This window comes from Panthera tigris, chromosome C2 (genome assembly GCF_018350195.1).
Source record: "Panthera tigris isolate Pti1 chromosome C2, P.tigris_Pti1_mat1.1, whole genome shotgun sequence".
In the NCBI taxonomy this organism is placed as follows: domain Eukaryota; kingdom Metazoa; phylum Chordata; class Mammalia; order Carnivora; family Felidae; genus Panthera; species Panthera tigris.
Window position 1 is genome coordinate 121768812 of NC_056668.1, and position 19308 is coordinate 121788119.

The 19308-nt window shown below is 48.7% G+C and overlaps 1 protein-coding gene and 1 long non-coding RNA gene across 3 annotated transcripts in view; one reads left to right on the forward strand and one right to left on the reverse strand.

The window, feature by feature from the left end:
* Positions 1–19308, reverse strand: part of CLSTN2 (calsyntenin 2) — a 398662-nt gene that overhangs the window by 40920 nt on the left and 338434 nt on the right. For both annotated transcript variants that reach the window (XM_042998727.1, XM_042998728.1), the window contains one exon: positions 1139–1301. In XM_042998727.1, coding sequence (XP_042854661.1) covers positions 1139–1301 — 163 coding nt within the window. The remainder of the gene's footprint in view (positions 1–1138; positions 1302–19308) is intronic.
* LOC122241982 lies at positions 12423–17686 on the forward strand. Its single transcript, XR_006222110.1, has 3 exons — positions 12423–12726; positions 15812–15999; positions 17248–17686. It is a non-coding gene; the product is annotated as an uncharacterized LOC122241982 (long non-coding RNA).

Genomic DNA, 19308 nt, shown 5'->3' on the forward strand with positions numbered 1-19308 from the left:
TCTATCTATCTATTCATCCATCCATCTTCTCTTCCCTTGCCTCATTGGTGCTTTATTTCCTTACTAGGTTGTGTATCCCTAGTGTTCCCAGGCTGAGCTATGTGTGCATCTTTCTGTCTTATCTCTTATGGTGTGGCCTAGAACTCTGTCTCAACCCAAAGGGGCCTATATCTCCCCTAGATCGCTCCTTGGTTAACTGGTTCTCTGAAGACATATTCTTCTACCACAGCCCATCTCTATCTACCCTGAGCCCCCCATGGCGAATGGTCAAAGTCACAAATCTTAGCTTTTGAGGAATCCATCAACCTGAGGTTGGGTCATCTCAAAGTATTAATCTGCTTATTTGGGGAATGTTTTTCTTCCCCTCTGTTCTTTCATTGGTACTTTATAGCACCCTAGCTTTTAAGGGAGCAAAAACAAAGATTCTAACAGATCTGAGTGAAGGACAGAGGGTTAAATGTATGCTCAAACAGCAGGTTTTCCTGCTTCCAAAGAGGAGATTAGTCTTCCAATTTGGGGAATGCAGGAGAGGCAGCAGCAGCACTGAGGGGGCAGCAGAGACCTTTGAGTGGGAAGGCAATAAGGAACCTCTGTCCTTAATGAGCAGGGCAGGGGCTAGGCAATGAGCTGAACTTGAGAGTGGCTGTCCATTGTCTCACGCCTATAGACAATCCACCCATCATAGCCCTACATATGTGTGAGCTCCCAGAGCAGAGGGTTGGAGGCTTGGACAACTTGTGTGGGGATAAAAGGAGATCCTTGGTTCCTGATTAGCACTCAACAGACCCAAAAGGCAATTTTGATATGGGATTCTACATTCAGCCTTTTCTCTATACAGTCCCAATTTGAAACTATGTAAGGTTCCAGAACAATAAAAGGCATTAGCCTATTCAGAGGCAACCATGAAACTGCTCGTGTTAACCTAAAATCAGAATCTGGTCTCCAGCCAAGTGCTTTATTATGACACAAGTTTAGTGTCTGGATTAATCCTTATTTTTTATAAGTCCTGTCATATTAGTAAGGGGTAGTAAATTTTCGAAGCTAATTCTCACATCACTTGTTTTCCCCTTTTTTCTATCAGTACCTTTCACGGACTGTATACAGATGGGCCAGGGAGAAGGGCTTGACATATAGTTACCTTGCCAACAAGCGCCGACCGTAAGTTGCATTGCTATGTGAGATGGATGAATGGGCCAGTCGTTGGTCACCAGATAGGGTTCGTACGTTGCTCCATCCATGTACAAAGTAACCACAGGAAACTCCACGTTGATGACATAGTAATGCCATTCTTTGTCACATATCTAATGAAAGGAAAGAAAAGCAACACTTAAAATTGAATATGCAATGAAACATCAAACAGGCCTTTATTTTAATTATGAAAGGAGGAGAAGACATTTTGCGTGAACAGTTTTTATTGCAAAGAACCACATGAATATAATGGTTGCTATAACTGAGGTTAGAGAGGCTCATGTCCAACACCATGGGGCAAACCATGGAGTAGAGGAACACCAGAGATTCCAATCATCAGGCAAGTATTTGAGCATGGGCAGAGCATCTTGGTCACATAATTAACAGTTGTCAAGGCTGGCAAATTCTTGGGGGACAGGTGGGGCTGACAGCTTAAATTTGCTTTGTATAAAATTTTTCTTAGTTCTTTAATAGAGAAAAAAGTTAAATTGAAATTATTTTCCTAAGCTTGGGGATAGATGAAGCTCTAAAAAGAAAGATACTAAGATTGAAAGTAGAAGTGAAGGTGGAGATAGAGAAGGGGAGGAAGAAGGGAAAGAAAAAGAAGAAAATGGCAGAGAATTAGGGGCTCAAAAGGAGCAAGAGAGGAGGTGAAGAACATCGGGTGAGGAAGAAGGTTGGAATGCAGAAGAGTAGAAACGCCCAATTCTTTTGTCTCTACTTTAAGCCTTGCCCAAGGAGCTCTTCTTGTAACCTCAGGGCCTTTCAAATCGAGCAAAATACATTCTGAGAAACATAGTCTTTCCAAGGGGACTCACCTGAATCCTACCTTGGAGTGTTCCTGGGGAGGCACAGAAGGGCCACAGATGGTCCTCCTGGCCTGGATAAGCGCAGGGCACTCTAACACTTAACACCTCTCCCAACTTTTGTGCCTGAGATTTCTGATCTTATGGTGGTAACCAAAACTTTAATGGACGGGTAGAGACGCTGAGGGCTAGATGGAGCCATAATTCCTGACCTTAAGATGCTGAACTCTCACAGCATGATGCAAAATAGAAACCAAGACTGGTGGGCCTTGGGAAGGGAGGTAAGATGGCCAGGCTGGAGAATGGTGCCCCTTCTCTCTGATCCCCTAAGCCAGTGTCTTGGGGTCACATTCAAACCTCTCCTCCACACCTCTTCTCCCTCAAATCACTCTGCACCCTGTGGAGTCCACCTCTGAAATGCCTCTCATCTATATCTTCTTGTCTCCATTGCCCCTGCCATCTGTGGCAGCGGAGACAGATGAGTTCTGCATGAAGGTGACCTCAAGGTGAGGGCATCAAAGCCCTCCCTACAGCCCATTCTGGATTAAATGTGCTGTTTCTCATGAATAGATAACACCAACAGGGATGCTAAATGATCTTTTCCCTTTCATTTTGGAATAGGAATTTTTTCCTTAATGTTCTTTTTATATTGTCCTGTCTCATGTCTCAGAAAATTGCTCCTTTTGAAGCCCATTAGCCTGATAAAGGCTGATGAATATTTTAGGGGCCCTTGGAAAGTAATCAGGAGGTGTCCGAGCAAGTATTTCCAAAATCCTATTACACCCCACTGCAAGTACAGCTCAGTACCTACTAATGAGGTTCTAACCAAGTTTACATCCGTCCTGCTCCACGTCTGAGGCCACATCTTGGGTTGGAGCAGACTCTTAGGCTGGGCCTGTGACTGGGGTAGGGCTGACCCAGTGGTGTGGGAGTGGCACAAAGGAAGACCTGGAAACAGAGCCTAGGGGTCGTGGAAGAGTGGGGAGCTAAGGAGGAGGCATCTAATCCAAGCAGGCTCATCCTGTGCACCTTGGACTTGAAGTCTGCAATCAAGAGTAGGCAGGTGGCATATTTCAGAGCCTCATGTTCTCTGAGGCATGGAGAAATCTCTAGCCAGTCCCAGGGTGGGGTGGGAGCAGGTGGCAGTGCTGTGACCCTGACCGTATCCCGTGCTCTTTGAAATGTGGGCAGAGCATGAGAGTCAACCAGGCAGCCCTGGGGGGCCCCCTTGTCCTGGCCGCCATACCACCCTCTTGGCAGCCATCCTCTCAGGCATGACTGCTGTGTAGGACCCGTGTGCTGACTGACTCTACATCACTCCACACTGCTGACGCTGGGAGGAGAAGGATCCTCTGGCTTGCGTCCTTTCACGATACTTACAGCATTTTTGTAGGACAAAAAAAAAAAAAAATTCCAAGGAAGAAACAAAATAATTCCATAACTAACAGCAGCGGTGACCCCTTTCAACATAGGAATCTTTTCCTAGGTATTACCCCCCCAAGTTTTCCGAAGCATGATTCATGAACAGCAGCCCCTGTGATGCCCTGAAGAAAAACAGCGACCATGTATACTGGGTCTTGTTTTTTTTTTTTTTTTTTTTTTTGAAATCCCATTTCATTTGCATATCCAAGGCTCCCAGCAGCCTCAAAGTATGAAGTATATGCCTATAATAACTTTCCAACCTTGTTGGAAAATGAATTTTTCTATTTATAGCATTCCTGTAAGCGTCCTGTAAAACAACAGTGGGAGAAGGTCAATTTGGATCATACTGTGTATATGATTTGAGTTTGCTGGCTTCACTTAATGTCAGCATTAAAATGCCTTTACCAACTTCAGTTTAGATGGCTGTATAGTATGCATATACTAAACCATATTTAAATATGTCCTTAGAATCACGTATTAATTATGTACCAGCAATTATAAAACATGCTGTAACCTAATACTATATTTATTTATGAATAATTATTTGCCTGCATTTCTGATTATATCCTTGGGAAAGATTCATGGAAGTGCAATTACTGAGTCAAAGGTTGGAGGTATTTTGAAGGCTCATGACACACGCTGTCATTTTTTTTTCCGGCAGAAGTTTGTGCCTTTTTGTTCTCCTGCCCACAGACTCTAAGAGTATTCGTGCATTGTACCCTTACCACATTGAGTGTTAATAAAATATACAATCCTGGCAATTTGAAAGGGGATACATTTTATCTCATTTTAAGATGGTTCACAAAAGATGGCAAGATTTATATTCTCCAAGGTCAAAAGGGAGGGCCTTCTGGGAGTGGGGAGCTCCCTGAGCTAAGACTCGAAGACAGGAATGCTGGGGAGCTTCCTACTTAGCTCCTGATTGGGCATCTTTGAGCTCAGACTAGGTGAATGCTTGCAGACTTCTGGCACCAAGTAATCTACGAAGGCTGCCCAAGGAGATGCCTAGTTAGGGTTTCACTAACGTGGATCTGTGATCAGGAGGAGACCTGCATTAGCCCTCTGTTAGAGTTGGAGGGACAAACTGTAATAAAAAAATGATCAAGCCAGGAGGCAGCAAAAATAAATGTGTCAGTGCAATGGCTCAACCGTGAGAGAAGGAGATTAGGCAAAGTGACCTTTCCTGGGGGGAGAGAAGAACTTTAATTCCTGACTGTTCATGAATCACTGGTGAATGCAGTTGGCACCAAGCATGTCCCGTGTCATCCCCTGAGGCGGTGCCCAGGACCTTGGTGGGGCCAGAGACCCTTTCTCTGTGAAAACTTGCAGGTATGTTCTCAGGATGGGCGGCTGGGATGCTGTTTAGCTGGCAAGTGAAGCAGAGACCAGAGACCAGAGACCCGGGGACATGTGTTGAGGAACGGTAGGTAGCAAAGACGATGCCAAAGGAGGTTGGTTGGGAGTAGGAGGGTACTCCAGGGTGAGTCGGGCCATGGAAGCCTCCCACTAGAGAGGAGGAGAAAATCAGGCTGCTGACTGGTCGGTCCAAATATCCTCTAAAGCGTGCAGCCCCTGGCACATAATAGGTGGGAGGCAAAAGTATCTCACATTGAATTGCTACACTCAAACATTCCTGATTTCCTGGAAAAACCAATCCGGAGCTGGCACTGTGGCCCTTTAAACGATATCTGCACTGGGAGGCGGATGGCAGGGGAAGAAACACAGGCACCCAGTATGGAGGGGTCAGGCTGGTCTGGGAAGGGCCAGGGTGGGAGAGGAGGCCACAGGGATAGATTGGGAAGTGAGACCCAAGGATCTGAGGTGCTTTTATTCTTCAGGCAGCAGGAGGTGTGGGGGGGTTGGGGCAGGGGGGAGGAGGATGGTAGTCATAACAACAATCAATCCTGGAACATGCTTTTCTCTTTTAAAGAAGCTTTTCATACTCCTTACGCTAGTGAATCCTCGCTGCAACCCGATACAGGAGGAGTGCCAGTTTGACACAGGCACCTTTACAACATAAAGGGAGAGAAAGGATATGGTTTCTGATGTCGAGGAGCGGATGTCGGGAGTTAGGTGTAACAGGCACCCCACTCGGGCTTCCACACTCAGCCTCTCGTGTCTCTATTTCACACACAACCAGTGGCTCAGCTTCGCATACTCACCGCTGAATCAGGGTCTGGTGCAGACACTTACCTCTTGAGTGATGGGCTTGCGTGTCAGATTGTCCCCGAGTGGCCCACCTGACGTGCTACAGGCACTTCGGACGCACGGGGTGTCCAAAATTGAGCCCAACACCCCCCATGCTCCAGTCCCCCCTTCGCCCCCTCCTGAGTCCCTGCCTCAGCAAGTGCTCCTCATCCTATGTATCGTCCAAGCCAGAACCCTGGGCATTGCTTTAGACTGCCTCACTCTCCCTCCCTCCTGCCCGTGTACTGCCAAGTTCTGATGATGCCCCTCTCATCCACTCTCCTCTGTCTACCTTCACTCCCGCTCAGAATTTACAACATGCACTGGAGAGGGGGAGATTGAGGGAGTGCGTCTGTGACAGGCTACTGCAAGAGGGAAAGCACCTGGGCCAGGGGAGAGGCCCATCTGCAGCAGGGGGATGGCCGGAAAGGTCTGGTGTGAGTGTGGGTGGGCAGAGCCTGTAGACTGCTGGTGGCCAGCAGGCGGCGCTGCGCTGGGGGAGCCAGAGAGAGACAGCCAAGAGGACTCTGGAGGGAGTCATGCAGGCCACGCCTGGGGAGAATGGGCCAGGGGTCACACCCGTTTTAACAACTTCTGGGGAAGCATGTTGTGGGCTTTGGGAAAATAATTGAAAAATTTAAATCCTGACTCCTTCACCTGTAAAGTGAGGATAATAAAGAGTACCCGATCAGAGGGTTATTGTGTGAAGGGAGCTAAAATAAAGCATATACAATGCCGAGCACGTGTTTGCAGCCTGAGCAGATATGCAGACCCCTTTCCTTTTCCAAATACATTGAGATGCTGCATAAAACAGAACAGCGATAATGACAAAACAGAACAAATAAGAGAGTTAGAAGTCCTTAGGTATAAAAAGCAAACAAAACCCCCAAAGCTGCACCTGACTGTTGTTGGAAGCAAATGACTGCTGAGGGGCTATGGCCCACCCTTTCTTCTTTTTTTTCTTTTATTTTTTTTTAATGTTTATTTATTTTTGAGAGAGAGAGTGAGACAGAGCGTGAACGGGGGAGGGCCAGAGAGGGGGAGACATAGAATCGGAAGCAGGCTCCAGGCTCGGAGCTGTCAGCACAGAGCCCAACGCGGAGCTTGAACCATGAACCCTGAGATAATGACCTGAGCCAAAGTCGGGCGCTCAACTGACTGAGACACCCAGGTGCCCCATGCAGCCCACCCTTTCAGCCGTGGTTTCAAAGCCAATGGGAGAGAGGAATGTAGACTCAGGTCCTTCACCTGGAAAAACTCGACCTGACACGTCTGCATAAAGCCTGCAGCTGCAGAGGGGCCATATGAAGCCTGTGTCCTGGGACAATGGCAGCCATGGATGGACGGAGGGAGGCAGGGAGGAAGTTGGACAATGGCTCTGGAACAGGTCACCTCTGCAACGTTAGACCTGTAAGCCTGCTCTGTGCGTGTGCATCGGCTCCAAATGTACACAGCCTGCCTGATGCAGAAACCTGGAACTCAGACACAAACTTAACAACGCATCCACAAAGTCTCTAGGCCCTCCACAAAGACATAGTCGGAATCTATTCTACATATGCTCACCACCCAGGGCTTAGGCAGGACAATTCCTGCTGGCCTTGAGCTCAGGGTTAAAATTTACAAAACAAAGAGGAAGCAATCCTTTGTGTGTGAGAGAAAAGGCAGACAAAACAAATGATCAAACCCACATTCAGGGAACCACAGAAAATGGAGCAATTAGAAAGGAAATAGAGGAAAACAGGTCTGAAAAAGAATCAAAGAAAAATTCCAGAAACAAAAGACATAGTTATTGAAATAAAAATAAATCAAGAAAACTGACAATGGCATTAGAGAACTGGCTGATAGATGAGATTAGAGAACAGCGAGAATTTGATAAAGCAACAAAGAGGTGTATGGTTTCTATGGCTGATCAAAGGACATATTCCAACAGACAGCCTGACAGATGTGTGTGGGGAGGGCCCCCCCCCCAGGTGACCGCAGGGGGGCTGGGCTCCTGAGGACCTCTTGCATCCTGCCGATGCATGCACTACTCTATTGTAGCGCCTCGCATTCTAGAAAGCCATTCTTTACTTCCACAGCCCCCTCCTGTGACAAATTAGAGGACAGTGGACACACAGAGCCCCCTAGCCCCCGCCCCACAGGACATGTTTGAAGAGCAAGTCAAAACCAAACTTCCCTTCCTGAAACGGAGAGCGATTGAACCAGGAGTGTTGAAACCATGCAAATCGAGTTCTCACTGTGGACTTGCAAGGCCCTTTGGCCTCAGGCCGCTGTTTGGGAACATTTAGAAAGATGAGGTTTTGGTCACTGCCAAGACCAACCTCATGCCAAAGCAAAGATGCCACTCTTATTTGCAAATCTCTTTAAGATCTTCCCAGGAGGTCGCCTGCACCTCCAGACTGGCAGGGAGAAGTACAGTGTGTTTTCAGGGAAGGTGATTATGACAGCTCAGAAAGCACCCGCTGGGCCTTCTGTCAAAAAGCAATTGCTGACTCAGGGCGGTGGAGCCCAGGGGACCGCGAAACATGAAAGGTAGCTTGTGTCAAAGAGACCACCTCCATTTGCAATTTGGTTGAGCAACATTTGGGCCAATCCCCAAAACAATCCTGAAAATCTGTCCTTGCAGTTTGTGCCTGGAGCACGTAAATCAAGACTTGCTCGCACCCACGCACCCACGATTTAAACTCGTCCAGGGGGAGAGAAAATACACCTTTATTATGCGCTGATGATATGCCTGGCACCATGCTATGGTTTTTGCGTATGTAATTACGATAGGAAAAGATAGGAGAAAATAGGCAGAGAGGGTTAGGACCTGAGGTCCCTGGGTGCAGAAAAACACATAGTTTGGAACAATGCTGGGCGTCTCTGACCACAGCCACCCCGCTGGGGTGTAAGGTTCCTCCTAAGAATGTATCAGACACCATCTACCCCCCTGAGGTTCCCCTCAGGAATTTGACAAAAGACCTAACTAAAAATAAGTAGTAGACCACAAAGCGTATGACCCACAAGGAATGATGTGGCTACAGACCACCGCTCATGCAATGGAATCGAGCCGATCAGGAAGGGACAGCCCTGCACCTAGAGCCATCCAGCCAGTAAGGGTGGAACCTGAGAAGGAATGACGGGGAAGGGAAGGGAGAGACGACCAGAACCTTATAAAACAAGGACCCTTGCCTATAGTCACAGGCATTCCCTTTCGAATGCCCCCTCTGTAGACAGCTTTCACACCATTCTTCCTTTCTGATCTTATACTCTAATAAGCTTTCGCCTGCTGCTCATTTTGCGTCCACCTCTTCATCCTTCGAAGCGGCGAAACAACGAACCCCCCATATTGAGGTAGAGAATTCCGCAACATAATCAGCTTCTTGGATCAGCGGTTCATTCTTCCCCACCACAGCCTTTCAGCAATGCCAGTCAGATCTCCCTTCCCCATCCCTGGAGGACAACCCTGGGAAGATCCCTTAACTTCCAGATCTTACTGATGGATGGCCTCATTTTTACGTGTTAAAATGGTACTTCAGTTAGTCTCTCGTCCAAACCAAAGCTTCTCTCCCCAGCCTGGGTCTGATCTGCGAACTCTACAAAAGCCCATGGAGGTAGGGTTGGCAGCTTCATGGGGGAGCCAGATGTGTGGGGGCAGCAAACCTGCACATGAAGTGGGCATTGTACATTCTGGGTGCTGGGTCTCCCACACGAGTAAGCAAGAAGAATGGGGCCAACCAGCGGAGATGAGGCCCCTCTTTGGCCATCACTCAGGAAAGTGTGACCCTTTCAGGCTTCTTTCCCAAGTGGGTATTTTGTAAAACACGGTCCTGCAAGATATATCATGAACAATGGGGTCAGGGTCAAAATTAGAAAAGCTTCATGTTACACAGTTAATCAGGTTTCTTCTAGCAAGACTCCACGGACCAGTGGTTCTCAAAGTGTGGTCCCTGGACCAGCAGCATCGGCACCAGCTAGTGTTATGGACTGGATGTTTGTATCCTCTCCAAATTCATATGGTGAAGCCCTAATGCCCAGTGTGATGCTATCTGGAGGCGAGGTCTTTGTGAAGTAATTAGGTTTAGGTAACATCATAAAGGTGGGGCTCCCCTGGTGGTGCTTTTGTCCTTATAAGAAGAGGAAGACCGGAGCCCCTCTTTTTCTCTGCTTGTGAGGACACAGGAAGAAGGTGACCTTCTGCAAGCCATGAAGTGGGTTTCCACCAAGAACTGAATCTGCTGGCACCTTGAACTTGGACTTCCCAGCCTCCAGAACTGTGAGGAATACATGTCTATTGTTAAAACCACCCAATCTGTGGTATTTTGTTCTGGCAGCCTGAGCTAAGTCATCAAGGAACTTGTTAGAAATGCAGATTCTCCGGCTCTACCCCGGATCCAATGAACAGAAACCCTGCAGGTGGGGCCCAGCAGTCTGTGTAACAGGCCCTCCGGATGTTCAGACAAGTCAAGTTTGAGACCCTTTGCCTCTGAGAATTTAATACGCTAATGTGGTCGATAGACTAGTCAGTTTAGCAAATTTGTTCACCGTGTTTATCCTGTTTGCCTGTTAGGCACCTATGAATATCACCTGAAACAAACAAAAAAATCTCAGAAGACGCATGCTGTGAAATTCATTAAGTTCGCCGAACACATATTAACAGAGTACCCACTGTGTCCCAGGCAACTTCCGGGCACTGGGGATGTGACAGTGAACAAAACAGGGAGATTTCTACCAGTCCCTTCCCACTTTCCAGCGTTTGCCCTAGTCTCTCCCCTCCCCCACCGTCCCGCCCCTCCGGTCCCCGACTGACTTCCCTGCCTCTGCTCACACACGTTGGCTGTAGCTCTTCCTTTTGAGCAGTAGGATTCCCTTGCCCCCAAAGCAAAAGGCCTCTCTTAAGCTTGCCAAGCTTTCTCCCGCCTCAGTTGTTGCTTCCAGGACGTGCCATCGAATTCCTCGGGGGATATTTTCCTCATGAATTTACTGAACAGCTGACACCTGTCAGGGCCCCGGGGCGCGCACTGGAGCTGCGGAGGCAGGCCAGGAAGCACATGTCTTAAATTTGACAATTAGGAAAGGGACGATTTCTCCCCAGGTGTGCTTTCCCTGATCACAGTCAGCTGCACAAAGACCAAGCCGATCGCTCGCCCTGACACAGGAAAGGTGTGGAAAGCGAGATGCTTTGGCTTGGGGCCAAGGTGGGTGCTGCTCCCAGACTGTGAGCCTGTCGCGGTCGGTACAGCCTAAGAGGCGTGATGGCCACTTAACAGTGAGCGCTTGTAGACGGACCGACTGACTGAACGAATGAATGATTACAGTAAAACCAGCCAAAGCCAGCGACACTGGAAATGGATCCTTTAGAAAAGGGGGACGTGAGGGCCCAGCTCAGAGAGCTGGAGCACGGTTCTGGGGGTAAAGCTGTGTCTGTGTCAAATACTTAGAATTCTGACAAGCTCACCAGGATGGCAGTCCAAGAGACAGGGTTGAGAAGGTCCAGCAAACATGGAAAGTTCTGGATAGAAGACGAGGCAAAGGAAGGAGGGTGAAGGTCATCAGATACAGGGGAGTCCGGAGAAGACCCTGATGAGGGAAGGGCCCAGGCATGTCACGAAGGCCTCCTCATGGCCTATGGCTTCAAGGCCCATCCTGGGGGTACCTGCATCTCTGTGCATTCCCACCAAGAGGCAGTGGCTTTGAAGAGTCAGGTCAGAGGAAATTTCAGCTGCCCTCTTACCTGGGCTGGGACCTGGGGCAATTTTCTCAAACTTTCTTAAACTTGATGGTCAGTTTCTTCATCTGTAAAATGGGTAGAATACCTGTGTTGCAGGAAGGTTTGTTTATTCCGTGGATATTTATTGGTAGCAACTATATAGATCAGGAATTGTTCTAGGTGTTGAGTGTATAAAGTGAGCAAAAACAGACGCAGTTCCTTCCCTAAGGGAGTAGACAGAAAATACTCGCATAAATAAATGTAATGTTCTAACTGAAAGAAATACTATGCAGGGGCGGTACAAGGTGCCATATGAGCTCAAAGTTGGGAGATCGGAGCTAGTTGTGGCAGTGAAGAAGTCAGGGTGAAGGAAAAGGAGGCAGGTGAATGGGCTGGTGGGGGTAAGAAGGTTCCAGGAGGAGGGAAGGGCAGGGACAATGGCCCTGTGGTAGGAGCACCGAGGGGACGGGAGAGCTTGTGACGTGGTGCTGAGGACTTGGCAGGGCTGGTGTCATGGGCGCGTCAGTCTCTGCCCTTCCTTCAGCCCCGCTGCCGCCAGCACCCCTTTGGGTCTATCCCAAACTCCCTGCCCCCAGATTACTCTTCCTGTGTCTGCAGACTGGTCTCCGCACGGCTCCAGACCCGCGGGGTGCCCACCTTCCACAGACTCAGCTTCACCGCTCAGCCTGAGCCTGGAGAGGGACCTAGGACAGATCAACGCTGGGGCTCTGGAGCCAGGCCTCCAGGGTTCACGCTCTAATTTGACCCCTTCCTGGCTGTGTGATCCCAGGCCAGTCACATTCCCTCTTTGTGCCTCAGTTCCTTCATCTAGGCAATGGAAATAACAATAGTAACTACCTCCTGGGGTTTACCCAAGTCCCTCACAACATTCATGGCACATACTTAATTTTACATTTTGTAAGTAGCCACGTTAAAAAACTAAAAAGGAACAGGTGATACTAGCTTTAATAATACACTCTAATCCAGGGGCACCTGGGTGGCTCAGCCGGTTAAGCGTCTGACTCCTGATTTTGGCTCAGGACACGGTGTCACAATCGTGGGGTGTAGCCCCATGTCTGGGCTCAGGGTGAGTCTGCCTGAGAATCTCTCTCCCTCTCTGCCCCTTGCCCACTCATTCTCCCTCTCTCTCTCTCTCTCAAAATAATAACCTTAAAACAATAATATACTCTAATTCAATATATCCATTCATCATGCAACGTGTAATCAATCTTAAAATATAACATATTTTACATTCTGGTTTTCTTACTAAGTCTTTGTAGGGCACTGTGTTTGTTACATTGTCAGCACACCTTGCTTCAAACTGGCCGGATTTCAACTGCTCAACAGTCACGCATGGCTAGTGGCTATCCTGCTGGTCTGGCCAGCCTTTGGCTCTGAGATCCATGGGGCAGGGCCTTGCCTGGACTCCAGGTATGTGGTAGGTTCTCGATAAATGCAGATTGCACATGTAAAAGCATGGATGCACGGGAGAACAGCAGTCATGCTCTGCAAAGCCCCCGTCTGCTCTCATTTGGCTTCCTCCTCTGTTAGGGGGCACACAGCCTTTCAGCCATGATGGGGATCAAATCCTGGGTACCCAGTGCCAAATGACCTTTCCGAAGAGAAGGTGAGAGGTGCACTTACGGACCTAGAGGCCCAGAAGGCACCATTAGGAGGACCATGTGAAGAAAGAACAGTGGGGTGGTGAAGATTCATGAGAATAGGCCCCATCCTGGGAGGCCTGGGCCTTGTGCCTGTAGGCAGAGGGAAAGGGGAATGGATGGAAGGCAAGGGGGCTTCTCCCAGAAGGGCTCTCTCAATTTCCTAGGACCTTGGCAGGAGAGGCAAGAGTTGGCAGAAGGAAGACAAGGTGGGGGGACACTTTGGTACAAAAATGTTCCTTTCTGTGCTGAATTTCTCTTCTTATTCCTTATTAGATAAGCAGCAGTGAGCAGTCACACATCACCCTTTTCACACTCAGGGAGGGTGACATTTGTGGGCAGCTGCAGAAGGACAGGGTCCCCTGGTGCCTACAGGGCCCAGAGAGCAGTGGGGGCTCGCTTAAGGAGCCCCAGCTTGTTGGCAGTGGGGCTGGAGCCCAGAACTCCTGTTTCTCGTCCTCAGGCCTATGCTTTTGAAAGTTATCTCCTGGCAAAGATGAGAATAAATCATAAGCTCTTTGAAGAGAACCCCAGTATATTAAACAAATAGGTTACTGAGATGCAGTTAACTATTCACTAATGTATTTGCAGAAAATTAATTTTTCATTCTGCCACTCAGAATATTGAGCCTGGCTGTTCATAAATACACAGTCTGACTCCTCCTTGCAAGTTTAAATAAAAAAAAAAAAAAAAAAAAAAGAGGACTCTCCCAGTGGATATCTTTAGAGAAACATAATTATAATTTAGTTGACAGATCTCATATCTCGGTGCTGGCGAATAAACCTCCCCTGAATAATTCAAATAATAAATTCTACCCCTTTGGAAAACTGAGCCGATCCTGAATGGAACTGGTTAAGCGCTTCCATCTCCAAAGACACAGCACGTGGCAGCCAGCAAGCACGTCTCGGATCTCCCTGGGCCCTCCTCCGGTACTGGCTCCAGCCACCAGCCGTGGTGCCTCTGTCCCTCCTCGCCTTCGGCCACGTGCCTACCTCGACTGTCTGTTAGCTCTCTGGTAACCGAGACGAGTGTGCATCCCACAAGGAGAGGCTGAACTTCCAGCGCTGACCACCCCTCCCCGCCCCCAACCACCACACACACACACACACACACACACACACACACACGGGCTTCTCATGCTGATCTTGCTTTGGTAGCATTTGGAGTGCCTGGGTGTGATTGAAGGCTAATGTTAGCGGGCCCAGGTCACTGTATGACATCACTGCTCCGGAAGAGATCTGTCCCAGCCACGTGTGGATCACCTGTTCCCCTCGCAGAGCAGTTTCTGTAGAAAGGCCTCTTTGCAGTTCACGGGGGCCTCCAGGGAAGGCACGTGAATAGGTTATCTCTGCTTGGAATTCCCGGCGAAGAAACCGGGTACATTCTTGGAACTATAAGTCAGTCCGTGAAGTCTGGGAGAACTTGTAGAACCCTTTCGGGAACAGTCACAGGCCGAAATTCATTAGGACATCCAACATCTTAAGGCCAGTCTGTCAAGGATATTTGCCAAGTGGAATTTTCACCCCTGGCTTTTGGTCTCGTAATAAAGCTTTGGGAACAGTTTAAAATCCAGCAAGAGCCACCCTCCTCCCTCCCCCCTAAAATAAAGCAACCCAAAGAAACACAAAAATCTGCCCAGCGCCGACCTTGCCTTGCTTTGGAGAGACGGTGGGGTAGTCTGACCAGCTCCACGCCCAGACTCAGTGTGGACTTCTGAGAGCTGGTTAGGTGCCACGCATGTGTTGGTTCCAAGCTTCAGCCTGATGGCAGATGTCAGAAAATATATATGGCCCTCTCCGTTAACTGAGGCAAGTATGTCTCATTCATCCTGGCTTCTGTCAGAGCCGCAGCGTTCAGGGACCAGGTTTTGCCACATCTTTGAAGAAGACTGGGAAGGCCTACATCCACGACTCTGTGTTGGCCTTCGTATTAGTTTGCTCGGGCTACTGCAATAAAGCACAACCCCCTTGGCTTCAGACAGCAGGAACTTGTCGGTCTCACAGTTCGGCAGGCCAGAGGTCTGAGAGCAAGGTGTTGGCGGGTTGGCCCTTCTGTGGGTTCTGAGGGAAAATCTGTTCTGGGCCTATTTCCTGGCTTCTGGTGGCCACAGGCATTCTGGGCTTGTGGGTGCAGTCTTCCCTCCTATCTTCACATGGTATTCTCCCTGTGTGTTTGTGTCTTCACACGGCCATCTTCTTATAAGGACACCAGTCATATTGCAGTAAGGGCCCCCCCCACCCCAGTATGACCTCATCTTAAGTAATTTAATTTGCAACAGACCTATTTGCAAATAACGTCACAGTCTATTATTGGACATTAGGGCTTTAACATATTTTTTGGAGGGATGCAATTCAGTCCGTAACAGCCTTCTCTTGGTCCCCCCATGTTCTCACCGTGCGGGGGTAGGGGCATAGAAGGGGCTCACAGGATGTGTGCAGTATTCCATCCTATCACTCACCATGTCAGAAACTGCAAAGGGGCAACCTAGAATTACCACCATTCTCTGGTGTGAGGAAAGAACACTCTTTGAATCCCGTATGATAATAAGAGTAAGCTGTTATATGTGTTCAGGAAGTGCTATTTCATTTCATTTCATTTCATTTCATTTCATTGAGCGAGAGATGTGGGGCTTGATCCCATGACTCTGGGATAATGACCTGAGCCGTAATCAAGAGTCGGATGCTCAACTGACTGAGCCACACAAGGGCCCCAGGAAGTGCTACTTTTAAAAGGAGAATCCCTGGTTAAGTAATACAATAATAAAAGCCTCCCATTAAAGGTTCTGTAGACCATATTCATTCATTCATTCATTCATTCATTCATTCACTTACTCATTCATTTATTAATTCAATCAGCATGCACAGAGTCTGTTGTGCACCAGACATCTGCTCCACGTGGAAGAAGCAGAGGTCCCATGCAGGAAACTTGGAGACTTGTTTCTGCCAGGCTGGGCCTCTAAGGCTCCTTCTCCAGTGATCTGGCAGAAGTGGGGAGATGCTCAGACTTAAGACCACTTCCAAAGCAGTTATTCAAACGCCTGAGTGTGAGTACTAAGAAATCTCTATATCTATCTTTACCTTCGATTCCTGACCTAAAAACCATTGTAAACTGGGGTATTGGGAGACTCTTTTGTTGTAACATTTAGTCTCAGCAACAGTTCCTGACACAGTACTCTTAAGACCTTTGCAATTCTCTGCATGATAGGAGCATCTGACAGTAAGCCCCTAAATCCTTTGGAATTTCCTGGGCAATAGAAGCATCTTTTGTCCCAGTGAGTCGACTCTGGGTGGGCTCCTGGATGGGGGTCAGTCATCAGAAAGGCCAAGTCATGATTGGAAGCTTGGAACTTTCAGCCTCCCCTGTGCCCCCCTGCCATCCTCTGGACAAGGAAGAGGGACTGGAAATAGTAACCCGCCATGCCTATATGATGAAATCGCCATAAAAGTCCCAACAGTATGGGCTTCAGGGAGCTTCTAGGTTGGTGAACACATCCAAATACAGGAGGGTGGTGCAGCCCAACTCCACAGGAACAGAAGAAGCCCCTACACTTGGGATCCATCCAGACCTCACTGTTCTTTATCCGGTTGATCATCTGTACCCTTTCTCATACACTTTATTATTTAATAAGCTGATAAATGTAAGTTAGCGTTTGCCCGAGTTCTGGGAGCTGTGCTAGCAAATGACTGAATCCAAGGAGGGGGGTGTCTTTGGAACCTCCGATTTGTAGCCAAGTTGGACAGAAGTTGTGGGTAACCTGGGCACCTCCTACTTGCTTACTGGCATCTGAAGTAGGGGTGATGTGGGACCAAGCTTTTAAGCCGCAGGGTCTGCGTGACCTCCAGTTCAGTGCCAGCGTTGAACTGGACCGTGGGACACCCAGCTGGTGTCTCAAAGCATTGCTTGATGTGGGAAAAATCCTGCACATCTGGTATCAGAAGAATTGCGAGCATGGCGTAGGGAGAGAGTAAAGGAGACGCACACGGGGTTTTCTTTGCACACACTGAGGTTCCAAGGCAGTGTTTGGATTTATCTGGTAAGGCAGGTGCGTTGTGTAGAAGGAGGGAAGGCCGAGGACCGCATGTTCTCCAGGCCCTCATAGCTGCCCTGCCTCTCCTGTGGCTCTTCCCGGGGCCTGGATGAAGGAGACCTACCATGATGCCATGCACACCATGGGTCCTCAGTCCCTGTGTGAGCGGAAGCTCTCCCTACTGACCTGCTAAGAGAGCTGAGTCTCAGACAATTCTTTTCTCCTCTCTCCCAAACTCTTGGATAAACGTTTTGTTTTCTTTAGTAGGAACCTTCCTTGATGAGTTGCATTTCCCACGAAATCCTGGGAGACAGCCACCCTGAAGTCGCTCTCACCATGTGGGGAGAATAATCACCCCAAGGATGTCTACATCCCAACCCCTGCAACCTGTGTGACATGTGTTACCTCATGTGGCAGAGGGACTTCCCAGAAATGATGAAGTAAAGGATTTTGAGATGGGGACTTTTCCTGGAGTATCCAGATGGGCTCAGTGTAATCACAAGTGTGTTTACAAGTGAGGGAGGGAGGAAGGCGGGTCAGAGAAGTCTGGAGGTGGTAGAGGCAGAGGCTGGGGGGTGTGAGTACTGACTTTAAGGATGGAGCCCAGGACGGTGGGTGGCCTCTGGAGTGGGAAAGGACAAGGAAACCGATTCTCCCCAGAGCCTTCCGAAGGAGCACTGCCCTCCTACACCTTGGTTTTAGTCCCGTGAGACCCATTTCAGACTTCTGATCTCCAAACTGTAAGATAATAAATTTGTGTTGTTTGAATCTACTAAGTGTGCAGTAACTTGTGCGGTGACAATAGAAAACAGATGCACGCATCTGAGTCCACGCTCCTTGCTTCTCCAAACACAAGATGTCTTCACCGTCATCTTTTGGTTCTATGTGCCATACTTACACATGCCTCTGTTTCGTGCCCTCTCCAGCTTCTCCGACGCCACCCGCCCCCCAAATCAGGCACAGAGTACGCTGACCTCTCAATCTCCTCAGTATTTTTTTTAAGTTGATTTATTTATTTTGAGAGAGAGAATGAGAATGAGTGGGAGAGGGGAAGGGAGAGAGGGAGAGAGAGAGAGAATCCCAAGGAGGCTCCGCACTGTCAGTGCAGAGCCCTACGCGGGACTCAATCCCATGAACCATGAGATCACGACCTGAGCTGAGATCAAGAATCAGACATTTAACCAACTGAGCCACCCAGGTGGCCCTGAGTCCCCTCCGTATTTTGAAGGGTGTTTCTCATTATCATATCCCATGCCCACTTGTAGATGAACAAATAAGCAAAAGTCACACCTACTTAGATACTGAGAAGGGCTGGTCTGGCCACGCAGAGCAAAACTGGCTACCTAATGCATCTCCCCAAAGCTAGAGTTCCCCAGGAACTAACTGCTGCTTAATAAGGCTCCTTTCCTGAAATGACGCAGACCTCTGCATGGAACCGCGTGCTGCGGCATGGGGAGCTTGGCAGCTGGCCTCTGTCCACCCGTTATGCAAACATAGGCCTCTGCACCTGCTGCTCCTCAGCCTGTCCAAGGTGTTTCATTTGCGACAAGTCTTTCCAATTAGTCATGTGCGGTTGCCTTGGGCCCCAGGCAATTCCTAAGCCTGAAAGATGTGCTCTTTGAATTCTTTTTTTTTTTTTAATTTTTTAATGTTTATTTTTGAGAGAGAGGCAGAGCGTGAACAGGAGGGGCGCACACACACACACACACACACACACACACACACAGAATCCGAAGCAGGCTCCAGGCTCGGAGCTGCCAGCACAGAGCCTGTCACAGGGCTTGAACCCACAAAGTGTGAGATCGTGACCTGAGCCAAAATTGGCCGCTTAACCAGCGGAGCCACGCAGGTGCCCCTGTGCTCTTTGAATTCTTTGAAATGCCTCCCTAGGGAAAGGCCCACTTAGGAGAAGTCTCCCATCTTAGCATCTTGCGATCATTACCACCTCTGTGTGTACAGCACTTTCTCCTCTGCTTTGCGCTGCTCCCTGGGCTGAGAACTTTCCACGCACCGTCTTATGTATTCTTATGTATTTGCTGGGGCAACTCTTGGAAGTAACACTATTCTTTTCTTCACCTTGCAGAGGCTCAGAGAGGTTAAGTAACTTGCCCAAGGTCACACAGCGAGTTTGTGTCTAGAGCCTCACTGCAAAGCCTCGCTGATCACTGTGAGCCATCAGTCAGCAGCAGTGTGTCCTAGCAGCACAGCCATCACCTGGGAGCCGGTTAGAAACTAGTTGCAGACGTCACTCTGACCTTCCGAATTGGCATTTGCAGTCTAATGAGATCTCTAGGTGTTCAGTGTGCATTAAGGTTTGAGGAGCTC